General features: G+C 45.4%; 1 protein-coding gene across 9 annotated transcripts in view; it reads left to right on the top strand.

Annotated features, from left to right (window-relative positions):
• The window catches only part of Atp6v1c2 (ATPase H+ transporting V1 subunit C2), a 62,781-nt gene that overhangs the window by 12,008 nt on the left and 34,416 nt on the right, over positions 1–16,357 (top strand). For 5 of the 9 annotated variants that reach the window (XM_031357391.1, XM_031357384.1, XM_031357393.1 and 2 more), the window contains exons 2-3: positions 11,653–11,825; positions 13,527–13,594. In XM_031357391.1, the coding sequence (XP_031213251.1) occupies positions 11,697–11,825; positions 13,527–13,594 (197 nt within the window). In that variant the 5' untranslated portion in view covers positions 11,653–11,696. Of the gene's footprint in view, positions 1–9,944; positions 10,032–10,441; positions 10,543–10,598; positions 10,830–11,652; positions 11,826–13,526; positions 13,595–16,357 lie in introns of those variants that run through there. The other 4 variants (XM_031357390.1, XM_031357385.1, XM_031357386.1 and 1 more) reach the window with 3 other exon arrangements.

Below are 16,357 nucleotides of genomic sequence, written 5' to 3'. Positions count from 1 at the left end.
AAGCTGGACATAGTCCAAAATCAAAAGCTTAAGGGAGATGGGTGAGTATAGAGTTGTGGTCCCCTGGCCACAGGCAGCTTGCCTGATAGCAGTGTGAGACAGGCAATTGGCAAGTTTCCTCAGGGCTGGCTGTTTGCCCATGAAATAAACTATGAAACAAAGCAAATAGGATAACATGCTTGGGAAGACGGAGAAAGAGGTGGGTGACTGTGTATAGAAGGATGAATTTAGGTCCTACTAGGTCTGTGATGGTTAGTACTGGAAATGGTGTTAAGACTTCCTGTGATGGCCTCAAGGTGGAGAGGGAGGCCAACAGTGGGTGAGGGTACTTGCTCTGCACACATGAGGGCTTGAGCTTGAATCCTCAGCACCAAGCGCGACCACGTATCCCCGTAACCCTAGGGGAGTGGAGATAGGCAGATCTCAATGAGGCCTAGGCCAGCTAGCCTAATTGACAAAGTGTTCTTTTGGTTCAGTTGGAGATCATATCAAGGCCATAATCTGGAGAGTGACAGAGGAAGGCATCCAATGCCCTGCTCTGGTTCTGTATGCATATGCAACACTCACATGCATTACACACACACAAAAAGTAAAGAAAAACAAAGCTATGAGCTGGAGGGTAGGGAACAGGAGAGTCAACAGGTTAAACTGCTTTACTTGCTGATAATGTAGAAGCAAATATTTAGCTGCAACATGAATGTTCCAGTAGTTCAGACCTGGCTTTCCAAACATCATTGCCCACAAAAATGGTCCTTGATAACCTCACCCACTTTGTCTGTCTGTCTTTTTTACTTTTTCCATGCCTTTTAAAAATGTTTATTGATTGATACTTTTGAGATGAGGTATGGCCTTTTCTACCTCAGGACTCAGATCTGAGGGGCCTCCTGTCTTCACTATTGTCCTGAAAGGTCTATTTAACCTTCCAAGTGACAGCCATCAAAGATAGTTGGAGTGGCTGAATTCCTGAGTGTCAAGCATGCATTTTATGTTTACACCAGGGCAGGAAAAGAAGAGAGGAAAGAAAGGAAGGCAGGAATGAGAGACAAAGGGAGGAAAGAAACCCAGAAGGCCAGTGCTCCTCGAGGCAGTGTTCGCTAAGAGCACCTTTGTTCACTGAGTGTGAATGGCTCTCTCGGTTTCATTTAGTTCCTGGTGAAATGTCAGGGGGCAGCTTATTGGTTACTTCTGCATTCCATGACCAAAGTACCCCACAAAAACACTTTAAGGAGGGAGCACAACCTTATTTTGATTTATGGCTGCAGAGTGGAGCATAGAAGTATAAATCACAGTAGTTCCCCTAACTTTCTGGGTACTCTTCAAGATACTCAGGTTGACAGTAAGACCAACCCTCACTGGTCCTTTTGTGAGCCTGACTTTCAAATGGAGCTCTTCACAGCATTCCACCGTAGTCTTCCCCAAAGCCATATACCCATCTCATAATGCAAACTGTATTCAGCTTATCTCCAAGAATCCCCAGAATCTTTACAGCTTGACATTAGTCAAAAACACAAGTCAGGGCTGCAAAGAAAGGGACTTGCTCCCAAGCCTGACAACTGGAGTTTGACCCCCAGAACCCATGTGGTAGAAGCAAGAGCTGTCCTCTGACTTCCACACACATCATGGCCCCTGAATGTCCATGCTCATACAAACACATAAGATAAATAAAATAGAAAAAGGAACAAAACAAAACCAACTAAATGAAGTCCAAAGTCTCCTCTTCCACTCAAGGCAGCATTGGCGTTAAGCCTCTGTACAAAAGATAAAAAATTTTTATAGCCTGATATACAATAAGGCAGCATAAATGTTCCCATCCAAACCAAGAAGAATGGGGACACAGAAAGGAATGCTTTGATTAAAGAAAGAACAAAACTTGAAAAACAAATGTTGAATCTGGTAGCTCCATACCTGGCTCTGGACCACATATGCTTCTCATTCCAACCATGCATTCTGTCTTGCCACTTACAGTACATGTGCCCTTCCTTTGAGACAGGATCTATTCATCTCCTGACATCCTCAGCATCTCCAAGTCTCCATTTTAGCTAAGGCTTCACATCCACAGCTTTACAGCTTCTCTTGGGGACTGCCTCTAAGATCTTGATTCTGTCACTCACTGCCTGATCTCCAGGCTTTCCTCTGAAATAGAGGTAAAAGCCTCTATAACCTCATAACTCATGAGTTTTGCATGTTTGCAAAACAAGCACTGTGGATGATACAGTAGTCTGCCAGTCTTCCTTTGTACCTTGACTAGAGTTGCCTCTGAATCCCTGAATGGCTAAACCTTGAGAAAAGCAGGCAGGGTCCAGCGGATCTCTCTGCTCTGATCTTTTCGCTTTGATAACCAGGAGCCTGCTGAAGGTGGGCTCTAATGGGGCAATACTTGAGATGCCCTCAAGGTATCTTTTTCATTGTTTCAATGCAAATTCATTGGTTTCTTTTTTTAAGGTCCAAATTTCTCTCACAAGCATGCCCTTCTTGTCTATAACTTCATCTTTTTTTTTTCAAACTGATAGTTTTTAAAATATTTATCTATTGCTCAATGGTTAAGAGCACCAGTTGTTCTATCAGAGGTCATGAGTTCAATTCCCAGCACTCACATGGTGGTTCAAGACCATCTATAAAGTGATTTGATGCCCTCTTCTGACAGACAGGTGTACATGCAGTAGAGCACTCACAGATAAAACAAATACATAAACAAACAAACAACAAATAAAAAGAAATCTAAAGTGTCTTCAAACTATTTGTTTAGTTTGAGTGTGCATGCTCATGGGTATGGGCGTGAACATCTCAGTGTGTGTGTGTGTGTGTGTGTGTGTGTGTGTGTGTGTGTGTGTGATCAGAGGATGACATGTGGGAATATAGTCTCTCCTTCCTTTATGTTGTCCTGAAGGTTACTCAATCCTCAGTTAGCAGGCTTGACAGCAAGCACCTTTACCCAATGAGCCATCCTGTCAGCTTCAAACTACAATTTTAAAAAATCTTTGTGTTGTCGGGTTGAAGAGATATTTCAGTTATGCACCAAACATGTCTGGTAGTTCCCAACTGCCTGTAACTCCAACCCTAGTGATCAGATGCCCTCTTCTGTCTTTTGGGAGCCTCAAATGCAGTCTATAGCCAAGGATGATCTTACTAATGACCTCCCCTGCCCCCGTCTCCACTTTCTGAGTGCTGACGTTGTAGTCATACACCTAACCACACTCTCATTTTATACCGTGCTAGAGACTGAAGCCCAGGGTTCCTGCATGCTAGGCTGAGCTACTTTCCCAGTGGCTTTACTTTGAAATTCAGCCTTAAAAAGCCTCCAGACACAGATTAAATGTAACTAAAATCTTTGTCAGCATGTAACCCGAAGTGGCCTCTAGTCTATTCCTAATGGAGCGGTCTGCAGGAACCTTGATCCCCTCTGCCTTTCCTGTAGGTGCCTGTATCGTCTGAGCTACCAACCACTTACATGAGTACAGCATTTCAGGACTTCTCTAGCACACATCTCCTAACATTTACAAGTTTCCCCTTCACACCAGCTCCAGAGGCTCAAGAAGCACATGAGTAGGTTTAGTCACAGCCACCACTCTGGCTACTGATTTTCGTTAATTCCATATTTTTAACATATCTGTCACTGGAGTACTGAGAACAATGTAAAAGGAGTTGTTTATGTTGTTTGATAGTTTCAGTCCATCATGGTAGGGAAAGCATGTCAGCAGAACCACTCACAGCATGGCAGCCAGTTAGTGGAAGAGGGAAAATACAGAAGGGGGCCTGAGCAAGGTTATATCCCCAAGGGCATGCCAGCAGGGACCTACACCTCCAACTAGGCTCTACTTCCCTTCTTCTCATCACGTCACAACAGTGCCAGTGAATTATGAATCCATGCAGGATTAATCCATTCACTAGGTCTACTTGTCTCTAGAAACTTCACCACAGACATACCTAGTGGTGTGCTTCACTAATGTCCCAGGCACCTCAAATCCAATCAAGCTGACAGTTAAGAATAAAGATCAGGGTCTGGAAAGATTGCACAGTGGTTAAAACCATGTAGTGCTCAAATATGAGTGTGAATTCCAGGAGAGTCAGGGCTTTATAGAGAGACCCTGTCTCACAAACAGACAAAACAAACAAAGGAAGCATGCACTGTTCTTGCAAATGTCCTGAGTTCAGTTCTGAGCACCCATGTCAGTTGGCTTATGACCTCTTGACACTGCAGCTCCAGGGGGTCCTGTAGCCTCTCTCAGCCTCCACAGGCATCTGCATTCATGTGCATATAACCAAATGCAGACACATACATACACTCATAAATAAAACATGTTTTAAAAAGAAGTACTGATGATAGACCTGTGTTTATTATCTTCCACATTTTAGAACTCACTGCAAAATCTCACTGAAGTCAAGGGAATTGGTGAGCATGTGGAAGAACTGGCATAGAACTGTAGATAGGGGCAAATAACTGGGTCTTTGGACAGGGTCCAAAAAAAAAAAAGGTGTTTTAGCTCTTTTGTTGTTTGTTTGTTTGTTTGTTTGTTTGTTCCAGACCAGTTTTCTCTCTGTAGCTTTGACTATCTTGGAACTCACTCTGTAGACCAGGCCAGCCTTGAACTCAAAGATCCAATCGGCCTCTGCCTCTCAAGTGCTGGAATTAAAGGCGTGCGCCACCTTTGGCTCTTGCAGAACAACAGGAACTGGGAGGTAGAAGGATGAATTTCAGGTCCCAGGTGAACCACCATCCATGCTCCAGATCTGAGAGAGCCCTTAATCTTCTTGAGCATGTTTCCTCATCTGTGAAATGAGGATCACAGCATTTCTCAAATATTTATACCTCATTTTTATGCAGGTATCACTTCCTACCTGGTGTTCAGTGTTCATACCTTAGAGACCCGGGGCTGCTCACTACTCTGTGGTTACCATGCCTGCTTTGCTCTGCTGCAGTCTGAAAGCTGGATTATTTTATTATTTTTGCATGCCTCAGACGTGAGGGAGGAAAACATCTTAAGTGGGGATCTGAAGAGAGGAGTCCTGTGATATTTGGGTAAAGAAATCACAAGACTCTCCAGGCTTTATTTTATCCAACAAAGAGTGGCACTGTGGCTGGGGTGGGGATATGGTTCAGTGGTAGAGTGATGCCCAGCAAAAATGAATCCCTGTGTTCAGTCCCCAGTACTGGAAGAGAAGACGAGGAGACACCAGGCATAGCAGCATATGCCTTTGATTCTAGCACTGGGGAGGCAGAGGCAGGGAGATTTCTGTGACTTTGAGGCAGCCTGGTATACATAGTGAGTTCAAAGCCAGCTGGAGCTACATAATGAGTCACTGTCCCAGAAGAACAAAGTGAAACAGTACCAACTGTCAGCAAACAGGGCAGCTCCCAGAACCAAGAGAGAACCCAGACCAAACCTGAGTCCTGGACTTCTTCTGTTGTAACCACGGTGTGTCACACGAAGTATATAACACACTGCTGAGCTTATAAGGATGTAGAAGAGTGATCAGTGTGGGGACAGAGCCTCAAGTGTTCTTGTCAGAAATAAGCTCTCTCTTCCAGCCTCCATGATAGGCAGAAAATGTGGGTGTAACCAAACTCCTTTTTTGAGTGGGAAATCTGAACCGCAGCATGGGTAAAGCAGTTCATCCATTTGTCTGATTCCAAAGCCTAAGCTCTTTCACCAGATCTGCTCTTGTGGGTCCATCCCTCCATTTCCCACACCAAAGAGAGGGCAAGAAAAAGATATTCTAGAAAAGTCTGTAAGTCCACGGAGATGTATTTCTGTCTCTGTGCGTTTGTAAAATACATCCTCAGATCTGTATGAGGAAAAAAAGAGTCCCCAAGCCTGTCATCTGGGAGTGGCCAGAGAACAACAGACTAAATAGGCCAGCCTTGTCCTTCTGGTTCCCAAACCTGAAGGGACTGTTTGATCTTGCACGAACTTTAGCTGGCTCAGTGCATGATCCTTGCCAATGTTTCAGGAATATCTCACCAAATAGCAGGCTGGAGATGATCAAGGTGGGTGATTCTGGCTAACACATTGAAATGCCCTGGGAATAAGTAGGAAACCATGATTTTCACAAACCCTGTCTGATCTCCTCACCGTTTACATCCTGGGGAGTGTTATAAGAGTAGAGACCATGATTTAGTAATAGATTTCAGATATTCTAGAGATGTGTGGGGAAGGGGAGAGGAGAAGGGCCGTTGCAGGTATTGGAGAGAAACACGTTGCTTGTAGAGCAGAAAGGAGACCCGAGACTCACAGAGCAACTCTTCATGTAACAAGAAGGCAAGCCCTACAGCTGGCTTCGTCCTCTATTAAAGTGATAGGGAAACTAATGGATGTAGACACGTTTGCCCTTGAGAACAACAAGTCACAGCCTCTTGAGCAAGACTCACCCCCCCATCCCATTGTAATTTCTCTGACAAGTCAAAGCTGCAAGATCCATCCCCCACTGTGATAAATGCTTAGGACACTGATTATCCTTTGCTGATAAGATACATATGATAATTTTTAAGCTTTAAAAAGCAGTATCAAGGCTCATGCAATAGCCCAGTCTATGAACTGCTTGTCTTGCAACCTGAGGACCTAAGCTTAATTCCCAGAACATACATTTAAAAATAAAGAAGAAGCCTGTTGTGGTGGCACACTTTTGTAATCTCAGTACTGGGCAGATGGAGATGGAAGGATCCTGAGGGTTCCCTGGCCAGGTAGCCTAGCAGAATCAGTGATGAGTCTGTCTCAAAAACCAAAAGGATGGCACCTGAAGATGCCATCAGAAGTTGATCTCTGGCCTCTGTGAGTGAGAGACTATCTCCTACACACACACACACACACACACACAGAGAGAGAGAGAGAGAGAGAGAGAGAGAGAGAGAGAGAGAGAGAGAGAGAGCAATTAATAGCAGGACTTGAAGTTTAAGTACAGCATACAAACTTAGTCATACAAAACTGAATTTGCATATATGAATATGTATTAACAGAATTTATATGTTAACAGGGATGATTCTCAGATCACAAAAATTATAGAGTATTTTTAGCTTCTTTATATTTTCTCTATTTTTTTTTTTTAACATTTTTGTTTCAGAATTTGGAGACAGGGTCATGTTACATAGCCCAGGCTGACCTGGAATTTGCTATCTTGTTGTCTGAACCTTGGGAATAATGATATTACAGACAGGCACTACTTTGCCCAGTTCCCAGATTCTTTATAGTAAGCCCCAAAACGTCTTTGTAAATGGAAGAAAGGTTACATGGAGAAAGTCAAGCTGCCCTCACAAACAGCAGTTGTCTCCATTGTAAATGTAGATGTCAAGCAAGACATTGATAATAGGGCTGGAGAAATGGATCTGTGGTGAAAAACACTGGCCACTCTTCCAGAAGATTCAGGCTCAATCCTCAGTGCTATATGGGTTAACTATCATCTATGATACCCAAGGGCACTGCATGCAAGAGATGTGGAGATGCATGCAAGTAAAGCATCCATACATAGAAAACCAAAACAAATAAATCTTTTTAAAAAGCAATAAAAGGCTAGAAGGAGTTCAGATTTTCAGAAGAAAGATGTGGAAGAAAACACAGCTCAGTAGTCCTTTATTGGTTTCTCCTTCAGATTTTCCAGAGTTATTTGACTTAGAAATCATATTGATTCATGTATGCATATGTGTGTGTGCCTAAGATAGGACTTCACTGTGAAGTCCAGGCTTACCCAGAACTCAAAATCCCCCTGTCTCAGCATCCCAGACACAGGTGTGCTGTACCATGGCCAATTTGAGTTACTTACTGGTTTATTTATTTTGAAGTGCTGATAATTAAAACCAGGGCCTCAGACATACCATGAAAGTGTTCTGCACTGCACAACACCCCAGCCGTGTCTTGACTCTTAAATCACAACAAACTCAAGGAAATCAGATTTATAGGAAGAATGGTATCATAAAGTGTTAACTCCACCAGTCTTGAGGAAGCTAAGTCAGTGGCTTCTAGCAATGGAGAGTAGAAAAATGTTGACTGTAAAGGATTTCATGGGTTCAAGTGGCATCACAGTCCTATAGGCTTGCTGGCAAGTGTGAAGACACACTCCTCAGACCACCAGCCTGAGGTCCATTTGTAGTTCTTCTATGAATAGAGTTATTCATCTAACTCCCTGGGCTTCCCTCCCCATTGTCTGTCAGTGTGATCTGGTCCCAGGTCTATCATAGTGGTTCCCCTGGCCTGGAAAAAATGGGATGATTTGAAGTCTAAGATTGAGACCACCCCAACAAATATTCACCAAGCCACTCCTTTTCTGGAGTAGGCACCCAGACTCCTGCGCGCACAGTGTTTCCTCATCCCTTGGTTTCAGGTGTCCTCCCTTAGGACATGGTGCAAGGACTGACTAATGCACAGTCATGTCTCAACCCCGTGATGTGAAGTGCAGGTGCAAGGAGCTCCAGAGCTACAAAGCATGGCAGTGGGATCACCTTGACCTCAAACCACAAGTGTCCTGGATCTGGGCTTCCCACCTACCACGTGTCACAGCAAGTCTCATCCAGGAGTGGGAAAAGACTCAAATGAATAGGTTAAAATGACTAGTGTGATAGAGCAGAGAGAAGAATCCTTTCTCAAGGCAGCGACAGATGGCTTCTTCAACAACCCCTTTGGCATCATCTTTTCCAGAAGACCCAATGTCATTGTCTGCAGAGAAGGACAAGCTGAGTGTCCTCTTCTAGGGCTCAGAAAATGAATTTTCAGGGGTGTGTGTGTGTTTATTTTTGCCTTTTTTTGAATGCATGTATGCATGTATGTGTATGTATGTATGTATCAGACAGGATATTGCTATATATGCCTGGCTGATCTGCAACTTGATACGTAGTTTAGTTTGGCCTCAAACTCACTGAGGTCTGCTTGCCTCTGTCTCCCATTGCTAGGATTAAAGGTGTGCACTACCATATCTGACTCTTGTCTTGTTTTTACATTCATGAGTTAATTCCCGGGGTTTCCCCCCTTTTTAGTTTTAAGTATTTCCCCCTCCTTCTGCTTCCTTCCTTCCTTCCTTTCCTTCCTTCCTTCCTTCCTTCCTTCCTTCCTTTCTTTCTTTCTTTCTTTCTTTCTTTCTTTCTTTCTTTCTTTCTTTCTTTCTTTCCTTTCTTTCTTTCTTAGTTTTTTGAGACAAGGTTTCTCATTGCAGTCCTGGCTGTCCTGGAACTCGCTCTGTAGACCTGGCCTTGAACTCAGAGATCCTCCTGCCTCTGCTTCCAAGTGCTGGAATTAAAGGTCAGCAGTTTTAAATATTTTTGTAGATCTATCGATCTATCTGTCATGTTTGTGTGTGTGTGATATGTGCAGTCCCCCAAGGCACTTCTGTAGAAATCAAAGGATAACTTTAGGGAGTTAGTTCTCTCTTTCCACTATGTGGGGTCCTGGGATCAAACTCAGGTTGTCAGGTTTGGTAGCAAGCACTTTTATCTGCTGAGCCATCTCATGACTTTGATTTCTGATTACAGATAAAATATGTACTTAAGCCCTGGTCTTAGTAGAACCTATATTTGTCAGTCAGTCAGTCAGTCTGTCTGTCTGCCTACCTACCTGTCTCTTCATCCTTCCACCTACCTACCTATCATCTATCTATCTGCCTGCCTGCCTACCTGCCTACTTACCTACCTACCTGTTCATCCAACCACCCATCTGTCTGTCTAATTTCGCTGGGAACCAAAATGAACGTTGGGCTGGGCTAGTAAGAGCTCATTAGTCACACTGAACTCCTATGCAACTTTTTTTCCATATTATTTTTTCTGGCCTAGGGATGGAACACAGGACCTTGCACCTGCTAGGCATGCAGTCCAACCTCAGTTATGTCCCTCAGCACTTAAGCAGCTTTAAATCCCCTCTGTGTGGGTGGGGAGAGATGGATATTTCCTGGGCAACCAGGGGCAAGCTGGCGCCCACACAGACCGTAGAGGAGCCTCTCCTCCCAGCAGGTGTGTGTGTGTTTGTGTGTTGGAAAACATCTGTGAACCTGTTGCGCTGCTTTCCGTGGGTCAACCCAGTCTCTCGTGCACGGACTTCGGAAACTCCCTGGAGCAGGTGATTCCCTGGAGCCAGGGCTGACCGCGGTGGAGTGGGAATGGGAGACAAAGGCTGCAGCTGGAGGACCCTCCTTTTGAGAATCCTGTCTTGTCGCTGTCTCACCAAGCTGCCTCTACTAGAGCCCGGCTTTTCTGTTCTGCGGATGGAGATCGGGTCAGGCTCCCAGCTATCTCCAACTCCGGGCTAAACCCACGCGCAGAAGGGACCTGGGACCCCCCTGCGTCGACTAATGTCCCCTCTGTACCTTGCCTGCATAGTGTCTATCCAGAGCTTGAGTCTTGGGTCCCCAGCAGCGACACACCGCTATGGACACCAAGGGAGGCGGGCAGCCCGTATGCAAATATCAGAGGGGCCCAGGGTTGCCCCTCCCGCTGGGATAAAAGGCGGGGCGGGGCGCGCACCCGACCATAGAAGCCGCTGCCTCCCGGGAGCCGGCCGTGTGCTCCCGCGGAGCCTCCTGCCCGGTGTCCCCGCGTGTCGTCTACAGCTCAGTCTTCCGCCGCTCCTGGTAAGGACTTGAAGCCGAGCTGCGACAAGAGTCAGGGTTGGGGAGCGAGCTGTCGAGGCCGCAACGAGCGAGGGGCGACACGCGTTCCCTCGGTCGAATCTGTACTTCCGTGGGTCCTCGTGGTCCGGGTGTGCACTTTCTCAATGGGAACATGGGAAACCGGCGCCCACACCGCACTCTCCCTGACTTGGCAGGTGGCATCACCCCAGGAGCTGCGCACAGGCCAGTTTGTCCCCAGGCGATATTCACTCAGGTCGGAAAGAATAGCAGCATTTGGTTTGTGCAAGGTTAGCAGGGACTGGCAGGGTCTCAGGTCCGTAGGAGATGGTGAGATGGGAGAAGAGAAGAAAAGGACTCAGTGGGGGTACACATTATCCCGCGGCGATTCTCCAGTTTTCTGCAGATGTCCCGGGATGGGATGCACTAGGGAGGTGATAGGCACGGAGAACCCGTCGAAGGGGAAGGTGTGGGTGTGCACACATTTGAATGAGCAGAACCAATCGAGGCCCCTACAGCCTTATGGAAACGTAACTGCTGGTTCCGCAGGCCCAGCCGGCTACCTGGTCCTACGGAGACCTATCTCTCTCAGCAGAAGACTCTAGCAGCCCTTTGAAACGCTTCTTTGAAGTTTGTTTCTAAAGCTAATTCCAGTCTTAAGACTGGCCAGCTGAGATCTGGCTTTGACCTGATGTTATACTGTGAAAAATCCCTTGTCTCCCACCTTCATCCCCCCCTTCCTGGATCCCATAAACCGCAACAAGCCAAGATGAAAAAGTATCTTCCCGGAAGCCTTCCATGCTTAGCTCATCTAGAGCTGCTGTGCACTGGGGAGAGCAAGGAACCAGTGTGGGCCAATCGGAGCCACCTTAGGGATGGTGGGTGAAAGGTTTCGCTATGACCGGGGGGCTTCCCTGGGATGGGGGTACAGACACATTGCTTGGTGGCAAATGGGTGTCGTTAAAGCTGCTGAAAATGAACTAGAAGGTCAAGGAAGCCAGGCATGACAAGTGGAAAGAGTGACAGGGCCCAGAGAGGATTATTTCTGAGGTAAGGAGAGGTGAGGTAGACACCAGACACATCTCTGCTCCTGTTTCTGTTTGTGTGCATTAGTCTTGGTGCCTGTCTGTAACTAGATAACCAGAAGACTTACAAACATGTCCGAGTTTTGGCTTATTTCGGCCCCTGGCGATAAGGAAAATTTACAAGCTCTGGAGAGGATGAACATTGTAACTTCAAAGTCTAACCTGTCCCACAACACCAAGTTTGCCATCCCAGACTTCAAGGTAAGATCTTCCAAGAGGAGGGAGGAGGTTATGGGTTGGAGGAAGACAGGGATTTCTGAGCAGGAGATGGCTTCTCGGAAGCCAGGGCTAAGGACTTACAGCAAATGTGGAACAGTGATGATATAAATAAGCCTTAGCTAGAAGATGGCAGAGGTGTCAGTGGGACTTGATGCTGTAGCCCCAGGTTAACTGTGACCCTTCTGGACCTGAAGCTATAGGGAAGCATGGACAGGGCAGGCCATGTGCATAGAGTGTAGGTGGGAAGTGGAAGGGCACTGTGTATACACACTCTGGTCCTTCAGAGTGGTCCTCAGACTCTGCTGCATCTCAACAGACCTGCAGCACCGCTGAATGTGTACTGTAGGAGCCTTGACTTAGAGGTAGTCCAGGAAGTCTGGGGTCTTTCTGATTCTGTTGTAGGGGCCAGATACAGTGGGAGTTTCAAGATCTGAGAGGGCTCTTGTAGACAGGGAAGCTAGGATGGAAGAAATGTTAAAGATGAGGAAATAGGAACCATCATTTTTTTTTTAAAAATTACTTTATTATTTTGCTTGTATCAGTCTTCATTTGCATGTGTGTGTGTTTGTGTACCATGGTTGTGCCTGATACCTATGGGCATCAGAGACCTGGGAACTAGAGCTACAAACAGTTGTGAGCTGCCAGGTAGGTGCTGGGAGTGGAACCTGGGTCCTCTGGAAGAGCAGCCAGTGCTCTTAACTACTGAGCCATCTCTCCATTCCCAGGAACAATCTTTTTTTTTCAAAAAAGATTAGGCCAGGCCAGGCCTGATGGCTCCTATCCACAAACGCTGCGCTCTAGAGGCAGACTAGTGGGTTGCTCTAAATTCTAGGTTAGCCTCTTCTACAAAAGGAGTTCCAGGGCTAAATTGTGAGACCCTATTTCAGAGAGACGGGTTAGGGGGATAGGGAGGGAGGAAGTTTGGGATAACAGTCAGTTGAAGACCTGAGTTCAAGCCTCAGCACCCAGGTAGAAAATTGGGTGTGACCTACATGTAATCCTGCTCTGAGGAGGCAGACCTTTTCTTTCTGTTCCTCTGAAAATGTCAAAGGTTCTTTGGACATTGCATTCAGTTCTATACTGAGAAACAGACCTTAAATAATCCAAAAGGACCTCTATAAACTGGACTAAAGTCAGGTCACCAACATGTTAGTCCTTCCTATGAGAGAAACATGTCAGCTTATTCTGTTGTCATTCTGTCCCATAGGTTTATGTAGTAAACTGCTCTGTGGACAACTGCAAGAAGCTAAGCTTGTATCCCTAGCATCCGTATCAGATTCACTGTCGTGCACATTTAGTCACAGCATGGGGCAGACAGAGACAGAGGTCCATGGTCAGCGGTCTAGCCGAACTGATGAGCTCTATGTTTCAGTGGGAGGCTCTGTACCAAAAAAATAAGATAGAAAGGAAATGAAGAAGGCACTGTATGTTGACCTCTGACCTCCACATGTATAAGTATCTGCACATACATGCACATACATACTGACATGTAATAAAATAAAAATACATAGGTCTTAGTCTATATGTTTCCCCAAAGTGTTTCCCAACTTTTTAGTCTGGTCTTTGGCAAAAATCAGCCAGCTCAACGTGAAGTGAGAGTCCCTTGTGCGGTTGTTACAAGAACACCTCACACTCGCTGGCCAGAAAGCACATGAGCTTAATTCCTTTATCGTTTATTTCTAGGTGGGGACTTTGGATTCCCTTGTTGGTCTCTCTGATGAGTTGGGGAAACTCGATACCTTTGCTGAAAGGTAAAATATTTCTTATTTACTACATACAAGGAAGAATTTGACATTGTTGTCAGAGGACACAGTGTTCTTGCTTTGGCCAAACCAAAGTATGACTTGTCTCAACCTGGTCTCAGAAGCCAGAGGAAAGAACCCATGGGGTCACTTGGGCATGTTGTGTCAATAGTGCTGGGTCCTCTGGGTCCCTTGTGGCTTTGATTTTTAGAGAAAATTTCCTTCCTTTCTTCTCTCCATTTCTCCCTCTCTTCTTTCTTTCCTTTCTTCTTCCTTCCTTCCTTTCCTCCCTCCCTCCCTCTCTTCCTCTCTCTTTTCCCCTCCTTTTGTTCTGAGTCTCTGTAAGTTGCCTAGGTTGGCCTTCAACTGTGTAGCAGTTCTGGCTGCCTTTAAACGTCTTCAGCACGCTCAGTGCTAGCTAGCTAAGGCAACATGTCTGCCTAGAGTTTGTGTTTTAGTAATGTGTACACATAAGAAAAAAATCCAAAACAAGACTACAGAATGAAATTAAGTTTTCTTTGGATTTGTTTGTCTCCTCCGTGTCCCTCATCTCATTATCTCTCTCTTGAAGCTTTGTTATCATAATTTACTAGGTGAGGCTTCCAGAGAGAGCCTATGAAAGTACAAGTCAATATGGATATAGTCTTCTGGGTGCAGTGACACATGCCTAAAGCCTAGCACTTAGAAGTCTGAGGTCAGAGGATTACTAGAGTCCATGAGTTCAAAACCAGCTATGTTAACATAGCAAGACTTCTTTTATCATCTTCCTTTTTTTTCTTCCTTTCTTTTTTTCTTTCTTGTTTTGGTTTTTGTTGTTGATGATGTTTGTTTGTTTATTTTCCTTAATTTAAGATAGGGTTTCTCTATGTAGCCTGGACTGTCCTGGAACTCACTTTATAGAGTCCTGGGATTGAAGGCCTGCACAACCACTGGTCCCTCCTTCTTTTCTTGTTTTGTTTATGTGTTTGTTTTTGTTTTTGTTTTTGTTTGAGACAAGGTTTCTCTGTGCAACAGCCCTGGCTGTCCTGGAACTCTTGTTGTTGACCAAGCTGGCCTCGAACTCACAGAGATCTGCCTGCCTCTGCTTGCCTCCCTCCCTAGTGATGGGGTTAAAGGCATGTACCACTACACTCAGCCCAAAATAGCAAGAATTCAATAACAAAATATGCTGGATGTGATGGCATTTGCCTAAAATCTCAACACATGGGAGGTAGAAGCAAGAGGGCCCATAAATCAAGGTCATCCCCTTTGCATAGCAAGGTCAGCCTTCAATGCTTGAGACCATCTTAAGAGACTGTAATAAAACTGTATAGCTTGAGACTAATTTTATGTAAATGATAGCATATACTGTGCATCTTCCTTTTTCTTTCCTTTTGCTTAATGACAGTTTCATGTTAGCTCATGGCTGGCTGCCTGTTTGTTTGTTTCTGGACATATTACCTTGAGCAACTGTACTCTGACTTACTGTCTCTTTATTGCTGGATGCTTGCATCTTCTAGCCTTTGGCCCTTTGCCAACAGTCACTGATGCCTGTCTTCTTGGTGTACATGTAAAGAGATGAAAATAGGGATATAGGTTCAGAGTCTATGCACATACAATTGCAGGTATGCCCTTGTTACCTCTAGAAGAACTGCCAATCCCATTTATACTCTCACCAAAATGTGTGAAGATTGTGGCCTAAGAATTGTGCTCTCTGCCGGGCAGTGGTGGCCCACACCTTTAATTCCAGCACTGTCAGGAGGATCTCTGAGTTCCCAGCCTGGTCTACAGAGCAAGTTCCAGGATAACCAGGGCTAGACAGAGAAATACTGTCTCAAAAACAAACAAACAAACAAAAAAATTGGGTTTTCTGATCCTTGATCAGTCTTTTTGCTCTTTGTGGGAGGTTGGCTTCATATAGGTGGAGACAGCCCTTGTCACTGTAGTTTGCAAAGCCATGTGACAGCATGAGCCAGGAAAAACAACTGTGATAACTGTGGCCACTGCTCTGCTACCATGACTGAGCAAATGGGACAGATGTAGTGCCAGTCTTGAACCCGTGAAAGCATGTCAGTCACCCAGGAAAAAGGAGCAGAGTCCCCTGTGTCAACTTCCTTTAGAGGCTGCTCTGCACCACACCAAGGCCTGACCCGCCTCAGATAACTCATGTCTAGCTGGAAGGCTAGGTCCTATTCAGTCAAAACAGGTGATCTGCAGAGAAGCAAAGAACCTGAGAGCAGCTCCCTGCCACAGACTGCCGCAGGCTTTCAGTTTTGTGTCCCTGTGCAGGCTGCAGTGTGTACTGCCATGTACAGCTAGCTGCCTTAGGAAGCATGGGCCGTTTCCTGACAGCCTATAGAAACAGCAGCTGTTCAGCAGTGATGAGGTCGTTAGCTGCCCCTCGGAACACACCTAAGTGCCTCCCCCCTCCCTCCTTCCCTCCCTCACAGAAGCTCTGCTGCAGGAGGATTATGGCTCTCGGATTACTTTTTTGTTTGCGTGCTATTTCCCACTAATAGGCATTCATATTTTGTCCTCTGCCTTTTGATTATGCAAGTCTCCCCTGATGCTAATGTACCGTGTGCTTAAGAAACACACACACACACACATACACACACATACACACGTGTGAGCAGGATGAAGGTTGTCACTGGGAAACACAGTTGCCATAAAACTATCTTTAAAAGCAGACACAAGGTATAGTAAGAATGAAAGTTTATATTCACCATGCATGGTTTTCGGTTTCCGTGTGTGTGTGTGTGTGTGTGTGTGTGTGTGTGTGTGTGTGTGTAT

Source organism: Mastomys coucha, unplaced genomic scaffold (assembly GCF_008632895.1).
Source record: "Mastomys coucha isolate ucsf_1 unplaced genomic scaffold, UCSF_Mcou_1 pScaffold6, whole genome shotgun sequence".
NCBI lineage: Eukaryota > Metazoa > Chordata > Mammalia > Rodentia > Muridae > Mastomys > Mastomys coucha.
This window is presented reverse-complemented; position numbering and strand designations above follow the sequence as displayed.